General features: G+C 34.5%; 1 protein-coding gene and 1 long non-coding RNA gene across 3 annotated transcripts in view; one reads left to right on the forward strand and one right to left on the reverse strand.

The window, feature by feature from the left end:
* Window positions 1-22,878, forward strand: part of tcerg1l (transcription elongation regulator 1 like) — a 195,548-nt gene that overhangs the window by 56,905 nt on the left and 115,765 nt on the right. For both annotated transcript variants that reach the window (XR_015504493.1, XM_087276894.1), the window contains exon 6: window positions 1,284-1,460. Coding sequence is in view for 1 of the 2 variants with exons in the window: in XM_087276894.1 (XP_087133020.1) it covers window positions 1,284-1,460 (177 nt within the window). In the remaining variant the exon portion in view is untranslated. The remainder of the gene's footprint in view (window positions 1-1,283; window positions 1,461-22,878) is intronic.
* On the reverse strand, window positions 1,367-7,102 carry LOC147834564 (uncharacterized). The gene is made up of 3 exons (XR_015504560.1): window positions 3,589-7,102; window positions 2,105-3,514; window positions 1,367-2,008 (listed from the first exon to the last, which is right to left on the reverse strand). It is a non-coding gene; the product is annotated as an uncharacterized LOC147834564 (long non-coding RNA).

Consider the following 22,878-nt stretch of genomic DNA (forward strand, 5'->3'; position numbering starts at 1 on the left):
ATCTGTAAGTGTGTACAGTGTGTAAAATTAGTTTTTTTTTTTTTTTATAAAAAGTCTTAAAATGTAAACAACTTATAAAAAAAATCCCATAATGTAAATTAGTTATTTAATAAGAATATGTGAATAACTCAATTTTGACAAAAAAAATTTACAAATATAACTTTATAATTCTAAACTGAAGATTTGCACCCACAGAACTGATGATCACTGGATTTCTCTTTTTTTTGGACCATTCTCTGTAAACCCTAGAGATGGTTGTGTGTAAAAATCCCAGTAGATCAGCAGTTTCTGAAACATACAGACCAGCCCGTCTGTCACCTATGGCCATGCCACGTTCAAAGTCACTTAATTCAATTTTCTTCCCCATTATGATTCTCGGTTTGAACTGCAACTGGTCGTCTTGACCATGTCTACATGCCTAATTGCACTGAGCTGCTGTCACGTGATTGGCTGATTAGAAATTTGCCTAAACGAGCAGATGGACAGATGTACCTAATAAAGTGGCCCATGAGTGTAAATACACCTGTAAAACATGCACTTACATACATGCACTTACCTACATACTTGGGGGCCATAATTATTTTATAAATTTATTTATTTTCATTATTATTATTATAATTTTCCTTTTGATTATTATTATTTATTTTTGCATCGTGTTTACTCATTTATTATTAATTTTACTTATTACATATTCTTCTGCTTCTTCTTATTATTATTATTATTATTATTATTATATAAATTATTATATAAATTATTATTAATAAATGGACAAAGCCGAAAAGAAAATGAATGAATGAATGAATGAATAAATGAATGAATAAATGAATGAATGAAAAACTGTCTAATTTAAAGGCAAAAATGACCCATTTACATTCTTATAATAATAACATGCTACTGTATGTTTGTGTTCATGTTTTTCGCCAGAGAAACACTCGCTTATCTTTCAAATGCTTTACAAAGGCCTTTTCATGTTGACTTGTGCTGTTATGCAGACAAATTACACATTGTAAAAAATGATTAAAGCTGCTTTAACAACTAAAATGTCGAGCATTCAAAGTCATCAGAAGTCGCAATCATCTTTTCCTATCAAACTTCTCAAAAGGGAGAAAAAAGAAATGCATTAAACCCGTCCACACTGAATGCACTCAAACTGTTCTGCCAGTCCAGATAAAGTGCAACCATCAAAGTAAACATTTACGAGCACATTTTGCAAGAAAGTGGCAGACGGTATTATTTTACAAAGTGCGCACTCCTTTTATCAATCTTTATTTTTTCCGTTGCAGGTTGTCCCATGGCCATTAAGCGAGTTGGAAGTTCTAAACGCGTCTCTCTGGCAGCAGAAGCCATGATGGCGATGGATTGTGACGTGACACAGGGACCATCTGTCTCTTCTGCTCACCCGCTCCACCTGCTCTCGCTCTCGCCTATCAAGCTTCCCTTTCTGATGGCTCCTCAAGCAGGTAGGAGAACAGCACAAAATGCTTTCATTAATGTCCTTGCGCTCATGGAAAAAAATCCCCAGCGGGCCCCTATTGTCCCAAAGGACACTATAGCTGGAGTTCTGGGGAAGTAACTAACTAAAAGTAGTGACACTTTAGCTTAATTACGCTTTGGCTATTTTCAAAATAGTGAACATTTTCTAGTGACATGACGTGATAAAACTGTGATTTTGTGGATCAATCAAGAGTTATAGTAAATGTGTAAAAATCGCATGAACCAGAAGCTGTGACTGCTTTGTTTTTCATATTGTGATGCAGTTCCTAGAGAAATGGAATAATAAATGAGTAAACAGTAGGCATGGCTTATTTTTTCTGCTCCAAGCTGATTGGACATAGTAAAGTTTTGTAATGCAGTTCCCAGAGAAATGGACTACTAAATGAGAAAACGGTAGGCATGGCTTATTTTTCTCTGCTGCGAGCTGATTGGATGTAGTAAAGTATTGTGATGCAGTTCCTAGAGAAATGAAATATTATATGAGGAAATGGTGGGTGTGGCTCAGTTTTCTCAGCTGGGAGCTGATTGGATATAGAAAAGCATTGTGACTGTTATTAGAAAGATTGGATTATTATATGAGAAACAAGTGGGTGTGGCTTGTTTTTTCTACTGCGAGCTGATTGGATGTTGCAAAGCAGGCATTTCATTCAGAAAGATAAGTGACACTTTAGCTTAATTACGTTTTGGCTGTTTTCAAAATAGTGAACACTTTCTGCTGACGTGACATGATAAAACTAGTTTTGTAAATCAATCAAGCATTATAAAGAAAGATTTTAAAGTGTGCATGAACGGGAAGCTGCAAGCGTTTTTTTATTTATCGTATTGTGACATTTCCAGGAGAAATTAAATATTAAATGAGAAACAGGGGGCGTGGCTTGTTTTTCTACAGCGAGCTGATTGGATGTAGTAAAGTAGGCATTTCATTCGGGAGCATGAGTGATGCTTTAGTTTACTTACATTTTGGCGTAATTAAAAAGTCGACAAAGCCGAAAAGAACATGAATGAATGATTTTGACTCGATACAAATGCAAGTTGCCAGATTGACAACACCAACAGGAGTGAGCCTTTCACTGTAAGCTGCTCAGCTAATTATTACGTTTGAAATATTTGTATTTTTTTTGCAAATGAAAATCACTGCATGTGGACTTGAAGAACTTTAAACCTGCGTCTCATTTCAGGGGATTTTGCTATCATCTGACAGGTTGATTTTTGTCTGCGTGTGCATATATTGAGACAACCTTCATGACAAATAAAATATATGCCATGTTTTCTGACAAGGCAACCAAAGGTGGTGAAATATAATTGAGTTACCTGTCATTGGGTGGACTTAAACAGACCAAATCTAAGACAGACACTCCAGCACGGAACACACTTTTTCAAAGGAGAATAACTGACTTTAGCATTGTTTTTCAGATAAATAAATATGTACACTTTGCATGATTCTTAAATATCTACAAATGTATTATTGTATGTTTGTGCTTTTGAGTAATCAAAAATATACATACAGCACCTTTAAAGTTTAGTAACTTGAATTTTATGCACAGTATTTAACTTTTTTTTTTCTCAGCCAAGAAAATATTAGAACAAACGTACCATGTAATGAGCCACTGAGCATCTCCAAGCAGAATGAAATGAATCAGCGTTAAATTAATCAGTAAATCATTCAATGACTCGCAGGAAAGGTTTGTTCTGAATTATTTTATTGTTTGTTTAAAAACTTTATGATTTAATCACTCCATAAATGCCTTTGCTCTATAAATCTATTTATTTATTTGCCTTTTAGAATCAATCAATCACTCATCTGCTTCTATGACTCAATGATGCTACCAAAAATAGCTACCCAGGCTCAATCTGGAAACATAGCCCTGTGGACGTTTCTGAAGACCAGCGAAACAGTTTTTGTTTTCGTGAATCCGCTAGAGGCTGCTGTGTGTGATTTTTCGCATCGTTCGTGCCCGCACTGTTCTTACGTAAATCCACCAGAGGCCGATGTAGAGCGACCATCTCTCCGACTGACTAACTGAATGATTGAGTAGGCGGCCGGCCAATCGGCCGACCCACCCTCCTCCTCCTTCTAATTCCCTAAACCCAAACAACGATTTACAAAAGCTGTCCAAAAAAAGAAAAGCCCTCGTCTGATTTTTACCACAATTTCGGATTTCACCACATTCTCGCCCTGTTAGGAACTTGTTCACTTTAGTTTTTGTCTTACCTGATTCCTGGAACCGCTCTTCCCCGGATTCGAACCTGGTCATCGCCGTCAGCTCCCCTCTGGGTCTCCGCTCCGCCTACGTTCACAACGAGCTAACCGGGCAAACTGGTTGCGGTGGGAAAGCCCTCCACAAGGAGGTAAGCCGTCAGCCGGCAAGTGCGGAGAGAAGCGGCATCACACCGCCCCGTAGCGTTCGCTTGAAAAAAAAATACCTCTGGCCATGTAAATCGCATTCTCCAGAAACATCCGCGGGGCTACACTTTGAGAATGAGCTTGGGTTTCAAAATAGTCTTGTCTGTGTCAATCAGTGTTGTTGAGGAATTGATTCAATTTGTAAAAATGATTACTTGTTCTTGATCAAAACAGTGTGTTTGAATGAATCAAATGAGAATATGAATCTTTTACTCATTTAATTTCTGGATAAACCAGTGTTGTTGGCCAAACTTAATGAGTGAATGATTCAGTGACTCATTTTTATGAACTCATTTGTATGAATGAACGATCTATTATTTAGAGCAGACCAAACTTTGTTCTTGGTTTGTTTTTAACACTCTCTCCTCATCATTGTTTGCTTCTTTCCCTCTTCTGGCACAGGTTAAAACCAACCTGCTTTGTGTTGTTTTGCATGACCCACTTGGTGGGAATCTTGGGTTCATAATGAGGGTCTGCTTTCTCACAAAGCTTTCTGATGTCCTAATTGGTTAATTGTAATTGCAAATGCCTTTGGTTATGCAAATGTCACCGTTTTTAGTCCTGGCTTGTCAGAAATAGTCTGTGCATCGTTTTCCCCTTCACTTTAAACCCAGCAGGCATGAAAAGAAAGGCTTTACAGAGCATCTTGGTAAAGAAATGAGTTATCATGTTTGCACACAGTGCTTTGATGCGGATTCATTCGATTTGAAAGGAAATTTGAGAGTTTTTATGCTTGTTGGTTTGGACTTCCCCAAACAATTACGAGAAATGTTGCTGCTTGAGCACGCATCGTCTTGCTGAGTGTGTTTTGGTGTTGTTTTTTACTGTGACAGTCCCATTTCTCTTAAAGACGTAATAGTAGGAGCTGAAGTGGACGTGTTTAAATCAAGGGTCAGTGCATAATGACCGAACCGAAAGGAAAGGTACGGCTGTTCATTTGGCGAAATAGACAGAGCGTATCCCTTTTATTTTCTGTCTTTCCTTTCTCTTTTCCTCCATCTCTCATGCATATTGATTAACTGTTTCCTTTCTCTGTTGTTCAGTGAACTTGTTCGGTCCCTCTCGCGGCTACATTGCCTGAGGTGAAAAACCATGTGTGTGTGTTTCTCTAAGAGTGTGTACATGAGTCTCAGTGCAGATCTATATATTTTATGAGCAAATGTATGTATTTTTCACCTCCAGCCTTGTATGTGGGAGTGAGGGATGAATTCTCTGCTGTGAATCAATAGGAAATGTGGCTGCGGCTGTCAACACGGCCCATATGGATGACAGGAATCCTCCTCTGGAATTACTTCCTTTTAGCCAGGCCTCTAAAGCAACATTAAAGCAAACAGGCCAGCAAACCCCATAGGGCTTTTAATTTAGCTCTGTAACGATGTATATGCGTGTTCGTCTGATGCCGTGGAAACTGGATCATGTCTACATCATCTGCCCACTGTATCCGAGTCGACGTTATAATTCTTTCTAATTGCGTTCTAAATCTTAATGCAAGAACGATTGCTGTATAATTTGTGTAAGGGACGATAATGGACTATAGCTCTCTCCGGATACTGCGTTTAAAAAGGCTGTAACTTAATGCAAGACACAGTTAGTAGACATTATTATTCATTAACACACTGTTATCAAGCAGCTAAATGCACTGCAGTACCATTAAAGAATGTATTTTATCAATCATATCACATCTCAACAGTCACAAAACTTTCCGGATAAATCAATCAATTTTATTTAATTAGCTTTGTAAATAATTTGTAGTTTTTTGTCTGAAATATTTATTATATCTTGAAATATTTGGATGAGTGAATGATTCAGTGACTCCTTTATGGTCACTTGCTTTATTACTGAATGAATTACTGTGCTTGACTGAACTGGATGAGCAATTGATTCATGACTCACTTATAGTCACTTGGTTTTTTACTGAATCAGTGTTTGAATCGATTGGATGAGTAATTAATTTAATGACTCACTTGTAGTCACTGGCTGCGTCCGAAACCGCCTACTACTCAGTAGGTACTGCATTTGAATTTAAACATACTACTCGACCGTTAGAAAGGTATGTTTTATACAGTATGAATGGAATTCAGACGTACTACATCCGCCATTTTGTCATGGTCACGTGACCTACCTGCGTCAGTTGCGTTGCTTCAATTCCATTCATGAATTCTCTCGCGGGGCATCATGGGACAGCGCAGCATGCATGGGATGCACACTTCAGAATCTCGCCGGAAGTAGTAAGTCATCAGGGTACTTCTTGCTTACTGATTTTCGAATTCTATGTATTCGGATATACTACTCGGCTCACATACTGATTTTAGCATACTATATAGTATGGAAGTATGCGGTTTCAGACTCAGCCACTTACTTTTTTACTGAATGAATCACTGTGTTTGAATGAGTTGGATGAGCAATTGATTCAGTGACTCATTCATAGTCACTTGATTTATTACTAAATGAATCACTGCGTCTGAATGAATTGGATGAATAACTGATTCAAGGACTCAAGGATTCATTCATCAACAAAACACATGACTCTGAGTCATTGAATCAGTTATTCATCCAATTCATTCAGACGCAGTGATTCATTCATTAAAAAAACACATGACTCTCTGTGTTGAACTGAACTGGGTGAGCAATTAATTTAGTAATTCACTTAAAGTCAGCTGCTCTTTTACTGAATGAATCACTGTGTGTGAATAAATTATATGAGTAATTGATTCAGTGAATTATAGCTGTGTTTTTAGTAAATGAATCACTGAGTTTAATGAATTGGATGAATGATTGATTCAGTGACTTACTTATAGTCATGCGTTTTGTTACTGAATGAATCACTGTTTTGGAATGAATTGGATGAGTAACTGATTTAGTGACTCACTTAAAGTCGCTTGCAAAAAAGACTCACATTTAGTTGGATAAGTAATTGATTTAGTGACTCAGTCATGTTTTTGTTACTAAATTAATTACTGTGTTGGGTGTTAAAATGAATTGGATGGGTAATTGATCAAATGAATCATTTGTAGTCGATTGCTTTATTACTGAATAAATCCCTTTGTTTAAATGAATTGGATGAATAACTGATTCAATGAATCACTTATAGTTTCACTATTGAACAAATCAGTGTGTGGGAATGTAATTGATGAAAAATTGGAATTGGAAATTTAATCACTTATATAGTCACTTGTTTTTTACTGAATCAATTGCTGTGTGGAGAAAAATTGGATAAGTAATTAATTCATTCACTCACTTAGAGTCATGTTTTTTGTTACTGAATGAATCAGTGTGTTTGAATGAATTGGATGAGTAACTGATTCAGTGACTCATTTATAGACATGTTTCATTGCTGAACAAATCACTGTGTGGGAATCAATTTGATGAGTAACCGATTCAGTGACTTATAGTCATGTGTTTTGTTACTGAATGAATCACTATGTTTGGTGATGATTCAGCAACTTGCGTTTAGTGACCTATTACTGAATAAATCCTAGTGTTTCAGGAGACCAGGGGCCTCATGTACAAACTATATATATATATATATATATATATATATATATATATATATATATATATATATATATATATATATATATATATATATATATATTATTGTGTCAATTAACCCATTTTATCAATTAATGGAAATAAAACAAACACACACAAGAAATACACGTACACCAGACATGAAGTTGGCAGGAACCAATGCACATTTTCACATTAATTTCATCGTTAGTAAATATAAACGTGAGCATGAAATCTGGCGTACACAAAGTTTTTGTGTGTATGCAACGTTGATACATGAGGCCCCGGATGATTATGATATCATTGATTCAATGAAATTCAATGGTATGAAAGGATGAATTCAAAACAGTGTGTTTGAATGAATCAAATAAGCAAATGAATCTTTTACTCTTATTTAGTTTCTGGATAAATCAGTGTTGCTGACCAAACTTAAGTGAACCTGAGTGAATGATTCAGTGACTCATTTTTATGAACTCATTTGTGTGAAGAATTGATCTATTATTTAAAGCAGAGCAAACTTCATTCTTGGTTTGTTTTTAACACTCTCTCCTCATCATTGCTTGCTTTACCCCCCCCCCTCTTTTGGCACAGGTAAAAACCAACCTGCTTTGTGTTGTTTTGCATGACCCACTTACTTGGGTTCATGAATCCTCCCTTTATAATGAGGGTCTGCTTTCTCGCAAAGCTTTCTGATGCCCTAATTGCTTAATTGTAATAGCACAGATATTCAATTCTGTATACACATATGATACTCCTTTCCTTAGACAGAGAATCAGACACATATTTTTTCAATCTACAGCCCACATAATCAGCTGACTTTTAAGTAATTTAAGTACATTTCATGCAGCAATATTGAATTAAAACAGAAGGTATTTTAGAATAATTAGACTGCCTACCTACTGGAACAACCTTCACAACTGGAACATGCATATACGCCGCTTGCTACGTAAAGCCAATGAGGAGTTCTGTGTCATGATGAATGTGTGCGTTTAAAGGCAGATGTTGATGTTATATGAATGTGCATTAATCGAGTTGGTTTTATCACACTCTGTGTTCATGCCAGCACTGCAGGGAGTCCTTTAATGCCAATGGAGGCGGCTTTGAGTTCCCTTCAAATGCCTGAATTACTGGAGACCTACACATCTGTGCTGAGAGATTATGTTTTCAACCCATGCCCTGAATGTGACGCCATTGTTGCCAAACCGATTCCTCTCCCCTGCAAATAAACGATAGGGGAGTCGTTTTGTTTGACCCACGTCTTATAATACAGTATGAAATGTTTTAGAGTGTGATAACAGTATCGAGGAGAAGTTGAGTAAATGAAGACAGGCCTGTTTGAGTCAGAGGTGGCGTCTATTTATGTCGAGTTCAGCTTAAGCGCCGTCTGCCAAATTCTCAAAGCTCGTGGCGTCTTGATGCCTTTTATTGATGTGGGAGTTGTTGCTTTTTGGCTCGCACGTAAAAATCGACATGCTCGGTATTTTTGTAAGTGAGAATAACATATTTGCTACGCGACTTTGTTGTTCCATAGTGAATAATGTGAAACAAAACTGATATCGTCAAACTGAAAACTGTTATATTTACAGCATTGTTCAACACATAGTTTAAAATCAATTTCATGATAATTACTTGTTATAAATTGCTTTTATTATTATTATTATTATTATTATTATTATTATTATTATTATTATTATTATTATTATAACAATAATAATAACAACAATAAAATAATAATAAACATGTTTAAAATAATAATAATAATAATAATAATAATAATAATAATAATAAACATTTGAAAAGAGGACAGTTGTCTATAATGTTGTTGTCTGCAAACAAAAAAATAATGTTTATTCTTATTCTTCTTATTAATACCTAAACACAACACAGATTGTTATTCATACAGCAACATCCTATTTGAACTTGGATAAATTAAGCTTTCTTTAATATAATCAAAAAGTCTCATTAAATAACAATAGCAATAATAATATTAATAATATTAAATGGAAATACTACTACTACTAAAAAATAATAATAAATGGCAATATTATTAATAATAATAATAATAATAATAATAATAATAATAATGAAATTAATAATGATAATAATAACACAATTAAAAAGTGTTATTATTATTATTATTATTATTATTATTATTATTATTATATAAAATAAGTGTTGTTATTTTTAATAATAATAATAATAATAATAATAATAATAATAATAATACCAAAATTATTATTATAGCAATAATAACAACTTTTATGGTTAATATTTTTATTGGTTATTATTATTATTATTAGTATTATTATTATTGTTGTTGTTATTATTTTTTATCATAACCAATAATAATAATAATAATAATAATAATAATAATAATAATAATAATAATAATAATAATAATAATATGTACTAGCGGTATAATAAGTAGTTTTCATAAAATATTGAGAAATAATTAACATTTATAATAATATTGTTATTTGGGCATCAAATTCGACTGTTATCTAAAGAGTCATATGAATGAAGACTTAAGGATTTTAATATATATATATATATATATATATATATATATAGTTATTATTATAATTTTTGTTTGTTTTTTGCAGTGCAACCTTGATGAACAGGACTGTTCAAAAACATGAATAATCTAGCAACACAAACTTCTGAACAGTAATTATGTTTCTAACTGAGGTATGTGAACTGAATTTCAGATTTATGCAAAAGCCGCTCATAGAGATTTCATACAAGGTGTGACCAACCAAAAGCCAAAGGTCAACATTTAAACAAGCCGGCCTGCAGAATGACGGGACAATTATGCAAATGACATTATGTCTGATAAGAGCTGCATTAGTAGGTCATGATTTACATAAGAAGAGTCTTCTCTGCTTGGGCACAGAGATAACACTTTAGAGATTCATTTGGAGTTTTCTGAGCACTCTGATAAACACCTTCACTGATAAATCTTCACTGTGAATGACAGAGATAGAGGGAAGAAGCTCATTTCTTTCCTCTATCGCTCTCTCTTAAGAAATCCTGCTAATTTTCCTAATTGCAACTTTATCTCTGAATAGTTGTAGGCCAGTCCAGGCGGTCACGATAGTAAAATGCTGTAATTAAAAAAATCTGTCTAAAATAAAATAAAAAAATAAAATTTTTTGTATTGTTTTTTTTTTGTTGTTTTTTTTTTTTGCAAGTCAGTATGTTTCCATCTACAGGTGTGAATTAAACTTGTTCATATCATTTTTTGTAAATTAAGATTCATTGGATTTACTACATTTTTAAAGGTGGTTGCAATGGGCTGAATTTAAACAAACAAACGAACATTACTAAATTTCATTTCTTTGTTTAAATTCAGTCCATATACATTGTTTGCAACCATTCATTCATTCATTCATTTTCAACCATTCTTCCAGAGCCCAGCTAGGGGAGAGAACCCCAGTTTTAAGAGAGAACCCCAGATTTCCCTTTCCCCAGACACTTCCTCCAGCTTTTCTGGGGAGATTCTAAAGCGCTCCCAGGCCAGCCGAGAGACATAGTCCATCCAGCATAGTCCTCCCTAGGTAGGCATCTGGGGGGGCATCCTAAACAGCTGACTTCTCTCAATGTGGAGGAGCAGCGGCTCTACTCCGAGCTCCTTCTCGGTGACAAAACGCCTAGGTTCGCCCTTCCACTCTGTGAAGGAAACTCATTTCAGCTGCTTGTATATGAGATCTTGTCCTTTCAGTCATGACCCAAAGCTCATGACCATAGGTGAGAGTAGGAGCGTAGATTGACCGGTAAATCGAGAGCTTTGCCTTTCGGCTCAGCTGCTTCTTTACCACAACGGACCGGTACATTGACAGCATTACTTCTGTTGCCGCACCAGTCAGCCTGTCAATCTCACGTTCCATCAGTCCCTCACTCATGAACAAAACCCCAAGATACCTGAACTTCTCCACCTGGGGTAAAGACTTTCCTCCAACCTGAAGATAGCAAACCATCTTTTTCCGGTGGAGCACCATGGCCTTGGACTTAGAGGTGCTGATTCTTATCCCAGCCGCATCACACTCGGCAGCAAACCGCTCCAGTGCATGCTGAGGGTCCATGTTCGATGAAGCCAACAGAACAACATCGTCTGCAAATAACAGAGATGAAGTCCCTGAACCAGAGGCTGGAGGGGCTCTGAAATTCCTTCCATATAAATTCTGAACACAATTGGTGACAAAGGGCAGCCCTGCCGGAGTCCAACATGCACTGGAAACAAGTCTGACTTTGTTTGCCACAAATTACTTAAAAAAAAAAAAAAATGTAGTAAATCCAATGAATATTTTGGCCCAATCCCAATTCTACCCCTTAGCCCTTCCCTTTACCCCTACCCTTGTTTTGTGCGTGCAAGCCAAGGGGTAGGGGTGTCCCAATTCTCTTTAGCTTGAAGGCGTAGGGCTAAGGGGAAGGGGTGAACAGCCCTTCGAACGAAGATTTTTCAGGAGCACACTTGAAACCAAAGGGTAAGAAAATTTCCCAGAATACACCTTTCACAACAGCAGTGTTGCTGAACCCGGAAGTAATGAGATCAACAAATTAGTATTTTTTGTCATTATTACAAATTTTTATGACAAACAAACATATGTTTTAATATATTCATAACCGTGTTCGTGTTTTACCGTCATGCTTTAAAAAAAAAACGCAAAAAAAAACGCAAAAAAAACGCTAAATTTTGCGATCTATAATCCCAATTGATAACTCCTGTACAGCAATCCCACAACATTCTGTCACTCGAATACACTGTCAGTAATGTCTAGTGGCTGTCAATGGGCTTTTTATCGTGTCTGCTCAGCCTGATCTCACGAGAAAACGTAAATATTTCGTAAGAGTTCAGTTGTAAGAAATTGTACGATTTTAAAAAGGAGTTGTGGCACCTAACCCCACCCCTAAACCGAACATTTTAGCAAATCATACTAAAATGTACGAATTAATCGTACAAATTCGTACGAATTAGCCACTAAATGAAAAAGTTATGAATTGCCGTGAGATTGTGTTGGTCTGCTATAATGTTAATGCTGTTTTTGTGTGTTTACATTGATGAATATGACCACTTTGTAAATACACAGTAAAGTTCTGATCTTATTGCCACATTAGATCCTTATGATAACATAATATATGCCTTCAGTGATTTCCTGAAGATAAATACCAAAAAATAACACAACTGGAATCACTACAGCAGTCGCGATCGTCTGATCACACATAAAGCAAGAGATCGTGAGGACATATGATTACATGTGCAGGTGCTTTAGTGCTGTCCCAATTCTTAGGGGTAAATTTTAAAGCCCTTGCCATTCACCCTCGGTTGTAAGGGCCAAAGGGAAGGGGTAGGGGTACAAAAATAGAATTGGGATTGGGCCTTTATTTTTCAGTGCAGAATAGCATATGCAATAATCACAGTCATGTTTAATTACATTCTCCAAATAAATAAAAAAACAGCAACATACATTTGCTGGCAGTGAATGCTACGGGGTAGTGTTGTCAAACGTATCGTCTTCGGTAGCAGTTGGTACTGAAGTAAAAAACAAAAACGTCCATTTCCCACTAACATTTCAGCCCTGTTGAGCTTGAATAAAACAAATAAGACTTTCTCCAGAAGAAAAAATATTATAGGACATACTGTGAAAAATTCCTTGCCCTGTTAAACATCATTTGAAAAATTTTTTGAAAGGGATCAAGATCATTTTGATTCTGTTGTCCACAAATGTCCAGCTTGAGTGTGGCTCTCAGATGTGATTGTACTGTCCGCAGCTCTGAACTCTATTTCGCTCTCTCTCTTGGACTGTCGGACAGCTTGTACTACTCTTGTTCACACTGCTCAGGTCAGCCTTAGAGCTTTAATTGATTGAAAAGGTCACCGGAGAGTGATAAAGAGCGGCAGAGATGAGGATGATTAAAGTGGAGAGGTCTCGAGCTCCGCTTTCATTAATATTACGCTCTCAGACTGAACTAAGAGACATTCACTAATGACTCTGAGGACGATCGCTATGAATTCAGTACTACATTCAGAAGAGCATTCAGATTTGCCCTCTGGAAAATCCCAGCATGGAGCCCTGATTTAGCAAATCTATCAGGGTCGTTGTGTTACATGTAAATTATGATTATTCACACTATACTAGCTGAAGTAGTAGCTACATATACAACATTCCAGTCAATCACGAGTACTAGTGAATATTATTGAGATGGTAATATGGTAGTGATAATATATGGTAGTAATAATAATGTTCAGATATTGATAAAAACAGCATTGCAATACATAAAGCAACATCTAATTTCAACATGCATAACTGAATTCAGTATCTTCAAAAATACTTTTCAGTTGTTTGTAAATACATAAATTACAACAACAGAAAATAATAATGATAATAATAATTGTTTGACCATAGCAATTACTACATTATTATTGTTATTATTATTTTTTATTTAATCAAAATATTACTGAATCAATAAAATTATAACATAAAAAATTATTATTGTTAACTGAATTCAAATAAATTATTATTATTATTATTATTATTATTATGTTATTAACATAATTATTATTAGTTATGTTATTAACTTTACTTAGTTAAAATGCTGTATATATTTTTTAAGTATAGCTTTAGCTTTTTTAACTTAGCACTTTTTCTCTATAAATAAAATCATTTTAGGAATAATAAAGCTAACAATACTTAAGACCGAAATAGAACAATTTGTTAAATTTAGTTTGTCTTAAATGTTCATATTTTTCTCCCTGAATATAGAGATCTTGTATCACAATGGGACTATCCTGGTGAAATAAAATTGAATAAAATAAGTCGGCGCAATAACCTAGTGGTTGGCACACAGACAAATGGTGCGGTAGTACTTCAGGGCATCCCAAGTTTAAATACCAGCTCGAGGGTATTTCCCTACCTCTCTCTCTTTCTCTCTTTCTGTCTCACTTTGCTTCCTGTCTGATTATCTTATTAATAAATCTAATATATTTAAAAAGATAAAATAAATATTTTTATGTCTATCTTTATTTTTTCTGTCCTGGTAAAATGTAACAAAATAAAAATTTTATAATAAAATTAAAATATAAAAATGTATTTAAAAAAATAAAGTAAAATAATAAAATCAAAATAATAAAATAAAATAAAATAATTATTTTGATTAGTATTTTTTTTTATTCTGGTATAATAAAATAGAATAATTATTTTGATTTGTAATTTTTTCTATCCTAGTAAAATAAAATAAAATAAAATAAAATAAAATAAAATAAAATATACTTTTATTACTATCTTAAATTTTTCCCTCCTGGTAAAATGAAATAAAAAGTATTAAAATAAAATGTATTATATATATTTTTTAATTTCTATCTTAATTTTTCCCCACTGTTTAATGAATATTCTCATCCTTGTATAACATCATCCCAAAGCTGCACCAGTAAACTGCTATCTTTCAAATTATACTGTCTATTGTTAAAGAAAAACCTGTGATATTTTTATCCACGAAACAGCCAGCCAGACTTCAGCACGTTTGAATAACAATGCTAGAGCGTCTGCGTTTCAATTTATTTATTTATTTTTTATTTTATTGACAGCATGAGCGTCACTCATTACCAGCCTGAAATGAGCTGAGGTGCAAATGGCACATCTGAATGAATGCCAGTCACAGAATAACAGATCTGCCAGTCTCTTTTAATTTAGCAGTTTTGGCATCACACACACAAACATTACCTGCAATATGTTTCTGAGCAACTGTATGTTTGTGTCAGCGGTGGCCGAACTCACTGCAGCGACTTGTCTTTTAGTAATAATTGAAGACCGGATTGCATCGCTAATTTCACTGCTAATTCACTTGAAATGAATGAACACAGTCAGATACAAAGTTGAATCCTCTGCACGGTTCAGGATGTTCTTCTTTTGAACAATCGGGGTTAGAAATGGTACACCAGTAATTATCCGAGCCCTGGTTTGGCATCTATTAAAAGCCAGTGTTAGATGTGTTTGCAGACACAGATTTATGCCACACAGCCTTTTGTACATCAAATCTCAATCATTAGCTCCATTTCACTTGCCAAGCAGGATCCTGTATGAAAGCAGCAATATTATTATTCCAGAGCAATGCTGACAAACTGAACTGCGGAAAGACTAGTCAAATTGACTATCAGTGCTGTAATGTTGTCAATATGACAGTTTTTACATTTATTATCTGACACTAAGCTGTTTTAGCACTGATGCCTTGGGTATAGCTCATCTTGTCATTTGATTTGCATCCAATATAATCTGATTACATGTACTACATTTTATTTGGGAAGTTTTAATTGGCTGGATTGTTCCAAAATACACAATTGTTTGTTGTAAATAAAGCAATGTTATTATGTACTTCAATGTAAGTACCTTTTATTTTGACTTCAGTCTTTCAACTGCTAAATGCTGATAAACAACTAAAACAGAGTGCTGTTTTTTCAGTGAAGGATTCCCATATTATTATATCCTGCAATAAAATACTAAGAAAAAAGTATGTTTAACTAATTTATTTATTAGTATTATTAATGTTAGTTAGTTAGTCCCCTTTTTGGTAGTAATAATTAATGATACTACTACTACGATGACGATGACTACTACTACTACTACTATTAATAATAATAATAATAATAATAATAATAATAATAATAATAATAATAATACAACAACAACAGCAACTATTACTACTATTAAGATGATGACGGCAACAACTACTATTACTAACAATAATAATACTATAACAATGACTACTATGACAATGATGACTACTACTACTTCTAATAATAATAATACAACAAAGAATATGATAGCAACGACGATGACGACTACTGCTACCACTACTACTAATAATACTAATACTACTACTGCATGTCTACTTCTACTAAAATAATACTACTAATAATATTAGTACCAAGACGATGACTACTACTCATAATTACTCATAACGATTACTACTGCTACTAGTAATAACAATTAAAAAAAAATTAAAAATAATAATAATAATAGTATTACAATGACGACGACTTCTACTAATAATAATACTACTAATAAAACCACTACGTTGACTACTACTTACATTAATACTAATAATACTACTACTACAACTACTATTACTGCTGCTAATAATACTACTACGACAACAACGATTATTACTACTACTACCACTAATAATACTATTACTACCACTAATAATGTTACTACGATGACTACTACTACTACTAACAATACTAATAATACTACTTTAACAATGACTACGATGACGATAACTACTACTATGACTAATAATTTTAATAATAGTATTACGATGATGATGACTACTATTACTAATAATAATAATAAGAAAACTACTACAATGACTACTACTACTAATATTGTTAATAATACTACGACGACTACTATTAATACTAATAATAATAATACCACTATGACAACGACTACCACTACTACTACTACTACTAATAATACTAATAATACTACTACAAAGACAGCTACGATGACGCTGACTACAAATATCATTAATAATACTATGACAATGATTACTACTAATAACAATAACACTAATCCTTCTACTGCTACTACAATGACTACTACTACTACTACTACTACTAATAATAATAATAATAATAGTAATAATAATAATATAACTTACAATGATGACAACTACTACTACTACTAATAATATTAATAATATATTTATAATTATATTTTTTATATTATATATATATATATATATATATATATATATATATATATATATATATATATATATATATATATACATATATTAATAATTATTATTATTAATAATAAAAGTTGCAACAAACATAAGAATATTGTCATAAATATTAAGTATTTGATTTTGATCATTTAAAGCAGGGTCACCAATCTTGTTCCTGGAGGGCCGGTGTCCCTGCAGGGTTTATCTCCAACTTGCCTCAACACACCTGCCTGGGTGTTTCAAGTATACCTAAGACCTTGATTAGCTTATTCAGGTATGTTGGATTAGGGTTGGAGCTAAAATCTGCAGGACACCTGCCCTCCAGGAACAAGTTTGGTGACCACTGCTTTAAAGGGTTTGTTCACCCAACAATTAAAATGACTTCCTCATTTATTCTTCCTGTGGTTTTAAACCATTGACTTTCATTGTAGGAAAAATGTACCATGCAAGTCAATGTTCCCCAGCAACCAGGAGTCTTCAAAATATCTTCTTGTGTTTAACAGAAACTCAAATAGATAAAGTGAATTAAAAAATGACAGAATTATGAATTTAATTTTCATTTTTGGGTGAACTATCTCTTTAAAACCTGAAGGTGTGATATACTCTAAATGGCTGGTCAACACAACAGATGATATGTTATTTTGCAAACACAGTGCCAGACTGTCTTCCAGCAGAGCCGATAATTACCATTTTCTTTTGTAGGAATATTTTATTGCTTAATTGACAATTGGAGAAAGCCCTCCTGTAGATCACTGGGACATTGATTCTCACATTGTTATGCTGAACAGTTGGAGACTTTACAGATTTACTGTCTACAGACCAGTTTCCCATCGCACCGAGAATTACTCACCAACACCCAAATCAATTTAGCCTGTCAAGTTCCCTGGTTCTCTGAGCCGCCCAATAAAACCCTTATCGCTTCGCTGTTCCCACTGTCTGCACTTCGTTTACTGGCAGGACATACACTGCCCTCCGTTAATATTGGCACCCTTGGTAAATATGAGCAAGTAAGGCTCTGAAGAAATACCTTTATTGTTTAACCTCTTGATCTTTTACTCAATATATGAATAAAAATCTGATGGCACGAGTTTGTTTTTGGACGAGAGTCAAGGCTTTTTTTACTTAAAAACCTATATATATATATATATATATATATATATATATATATAAAATATAAAGTCAGAATTTTAAACCCTCCTCAATTATTACCCCCTATATATTTCCACCCAATTTCTGTGTAATAGAGAGGAAATGTTTGAACACATTTCTAAACAACTAATTAAAAAAAATAAATAAATAAAAGATTTCTTTTATCTTTGCCACAATTAAGTACATAACATTTTACTAGAAAATTTTCAAGATACTGGTATTCAGCTAAAAGGGACATTTAAAACTTAACTAGGTTACTTAACTAGGTTAATTAGGTTAAGTAGGCAAGTTTGGGCAATTATGCATTGTACAATGATGGTTTGTTCTGTAGATGAGCAAATAACATATTGCTTAAGAGGGCACATAATATCGACCTTAAAATGGTAAAAAATAAATAAACAAAAAGACTTTCTACAGAATAAATATTATAGGAAATACTGTGGAAAAATAAATTTTTCAGGAATTTTTCAGAGTATGTCTGAAAATATTTTTTTCCTTCTGGAAAAAGTCTTATTTGTTTTATTTCGGCTAGAATAAAAGAGGTTTTTACTTTATTTTTAAACCATTTTAAGTTAAAAATTATTAGCCCCTTTAAGCTATTTATTTTTTTAATAGTCTACAGAACAAACCATTGTTACACAATAACATGCCTAATGACCCTAACCTGCCTAGTTAACCTAATGAACCTCATTGAGCCTTTAAATGCCACTTTAAGTGTCTTGAAAATTGTTCGGTTAAATAATATGTACTGTCATTATGACAAAGATAAAATAAATCAGTTATTAGAAATGAGTTATTAACTGTTTAGAAATGTGTTGAAAAAAAATCTTCTTTCCATTAAACAGAAATTGGGGGAAAAAAAATAAAAAAATAAATATATATATATATATATATATATATATATATATATATATATATATATATATATATATGGTACATTGTGGTCATAAAGGGCTGGATATGGTGAGCAACAATACTCTTGTAGGCTGCAGCGTTGAGGCGTTGCTCAATAATGGACTGACAGTGTGCCAAGAAAATATCCCTCACACATTACACCACCACTACCAGCCTGAACCGTTGTTACAAGGTAGGGTGGATCTATGCATTCATGTTGTTGATGCCAAATTCTGAGCCTACCATCCAAATCTTGCAGCAGAAAACGAGCTACGTTTTTCCAATCTTTTACTGTCCAATTTTGGGTGAGCCTGTGTAAATTGTAGCCTCAGTTTCCTGTTCATTCTGCTGCTGTAACCCATCCGCCTCAAGGTTGGATGACGTGCTGTGTATTCAGAGATGCTCTTCTGCAGACCTTGGTTGTAACAAGTGGTTAAATGAGTTACTGTTGCCTTTCTATCAGCTGGAATCAGTCTGTCCATTCTCCTCCGACCTCTGGTATCAACAAGGCATTTGTGCCTACAGAACTGCTGCTCACTGGATATTTTCTCGTTTTCAGACCATTCTCTGTAAACCCTAGAGATGCCACGTTCAGAGTCACTTAAATCACCTTTCTTCCCCGTTCTGACACTCAGTTTGAACTGCAGCAGATCGTCTTGACCATGTCTACATGCCTAAATGCATTGAATTGCTGCCAGGTGATTGGCCACTAATAAAGTAGCCAATGAGTGTATATGTGTATACATAAAGACATCTTGTGGAATGACAATAAAGCTCAACTTGACTTTAGTAAATGACAACTGATTATTTTACATGACGTCTTTATTTATATCCAATTTTGCATTACTTTAAACTACTCTAATGAAGCTTCCCTATGGTCTCCCGTATTTCCAGCACATCCCGTTGACTAAATGTTTTCATTTTCTTCCCCGACCTAACAAAACCTTCTTCGATCAATCCAACTTCATCTAATTACTGAAGTAACCGCCTCCGGTGTGTTCATTTGGGGTCGAAACCAAAAGCGCTTTGTCAGAGACACCAGACTAATAGACATTAGTGTTTCTCGCCTCACATTTGCTAGCAGCTTCCTTCCGGAGAGTCGAGTTATTGTGGAGATGTCTGTTTGTTCAAGTTAGTTCGAGTGTCATATTAACGCTTGAAATAGAAAAGCTTCAGCAGCGGAGACGTACGCCGTCATTGTTATAGATGATGGAGAGCAGGCAGAACAGATGCATATGCATTTCCATTTGAAAAGAGCCTTGAGAGGGTCTGAATAAAACCATGACACTGATGTCAAACAGTTGCATCAATTCAGGACATTATGCAGCGACATTTTCATTAATCTCCTCTCATTTGTCTTCCTAAGAGACCGGCTGTATCAAGGAGATTTTAGCACATTTTATGAGTAATAAAGTCCTGTCTTTTGTCCAAACTTGAAAAGTCTCCACCGGGGTCAGAGCTTTTTACGTTTGAAAACAAGGAAAGGCTTTGCAAATCTATGTCACGTTGCCTTCGATTCAGAGCAAATTTTAAGGGCTCCCTCACAATAACAAATGATCAAATCGCTCCTCTTTCAAATCACTCGCTTCTCCATTCCTCTCGTTCTCTCTTATGGGATTTCATGTGATGCTGGCAGAAGAAAACAGATCAGCTGGAAGCAAGTGTCAGCCTGTCGAATGGCTTTTCACTCAGAAGGGGATCCTTATCCATTCCAGGAATGCAATATATCTCAAATCACTGAAGAAACACACACACACACACACACACACACACACACACACACACACACACACACACACACACACACACACACACACACACACACACGGAGTTTTCATCTAGACTTCTGTGAGTGTCTGTCAAGCATGGTCAGCCTGTGATCTGAAGGAGAAGAGATGGAAAGGTAGACATTTAAGACTTATTTGTAGGGATGTAACGGTATCAGAATTTCACGGTACGGTAATACCTCGGTATGAATGGCACGGTACGGTATTTATTGAATAATTTACAGGAAAAACAAAACTAATGAAAAGACTCGAAAAAAGTGCCAAAAGTGTTTATTTACCTTAGCACTAAACATATCAATGACATGCAAATTAACCATCTTTCTGTAAGTTTCGAAACAGGAACTTCAATTTTTCAATTTTATGAACAAAAAAACTATTGAACCATATAAAAAATAAAGTTTTAATTTAGTATTGTTGAAAACTCATCACATTCAACATTTAATCACTCACTCACTTAGATAGAGATGGGTTTTTTAAGGAAAATTGTCATATAAATATAATCTGGTAAAAGCTGGGATCTCTGGGCATGTCCCCTGCACCAGAAAAAACCCTCTCATTTGGGACTGAGGTTTCTGGGACAGAGAGATATGATTTAGCCAAGGTTGACCGCAGTGGGTAACGTTGTGCATCGTCTTTCCACCACTTGAGAGGACAAGCCATGAGTGAGATAGAGGTCTCTTTGCGGTACAAGTCAATGTCTGCATCAATCTAACAAGTGTGCTGTGTTCTGCAGTCCCCATCACTGTTTTTAGTCGTATTCCCCGACTTATATTTCAGCACAGTCTGGCAGTGCCTGCATATTGTTTTTTTTCTTTGTCTGTCACCTTTTCTCCTTTTTGTATCTTTTTAGAAAGAAACCGAAATTCTTCCACACATCCGATTTAAAACCCGCTTTAGGTTCGATCATTTCCAGCTCTTTTTCTTCCCCGCTACTAGCAACACACTCCATTTCCCCATTACTGGATCTGTAGTGACAACAGACCGCAAAGGATGATGGCCACGCCTAGGATGATGGGAATTGTAGTTCCCGCTACCTTCCGTTCGCTTCATTCGCCTGAGCAAACTTTTCTCAGAAATATAGTTTTATTGAGTCATGCGCCTACAGTACTATTGAAAAAAAATTACTATTGCGGTATGACGGTATTTACAATATTGTTACATCCCTACTTATTTGTGCTTAATTACCTTTCATTCATACAGACGGCCATTTTGTTTCATGGTTTTAGATCTTTAGTGGACTCTAGGGAAGCTGGGGTTTTTAAATTAAACTGTTATTCTATTAAATTTAACATGAAATGTTAAGAAAAATGTCCTAAATTTTGTTCTTAATGACTCCTTCAAATATTTTTAATGATGCCTTGACGTTTTAAAAAGATGACAAAAGTACAGAAAGATGCTGATAAACATGTTATTTGCCTTGGCCAGCAAAAAAATGAGCACACCCTGGCTGTTTCTGAGAAATCTGCTATCTTGCTTTTAAATGAATAACTTCTATGGGATCTTATTGACCTTGTTCGAATGTAGATACAGTCTGAGCAGCTTATCGGAATTATGGATGAACATTTTTTAGTTTTATGCTTTACCCAGAATATAAAAATACATATAAACACATTTCGATCATCTACTGTAATCATTACTATTGGACTGTGAAGAGACTTTCAACCAGCACAACAAAACATGCTTCTGAAGACGATCACCTACTGCACCTTTAAGTCTTAAAATTGCACTTTAAGTTGAATATTCCTATTTTGAAAATATCTAGTCAAATATTATGTACTTTCATCATGACGAAGATGAAATAAATCAGTTACTTGAAAAGAGTTATTAAAACTATTATGTTTAAAAATGTGTTAAAAATCTATTTTCCATTAAAAAAAAAAAAAAAAAAAAAACTTGGGGTGGGGGAGAAATATA

Source organism: Danio rerio, chromosome 12 (assembly GCF_052040795.2).
Source record: "Danio rerio strain M-AB ecotype USA chromosome 12, GRCz13ab, whole genome shotgun sequence".
Classification (NCBI taxonomy): domain Eukaryota; kingdom Metazoa; phylum Chordata; class Actinopteri; order Cypriniformes; family Danionidae; genus Danio; species Danio rerio.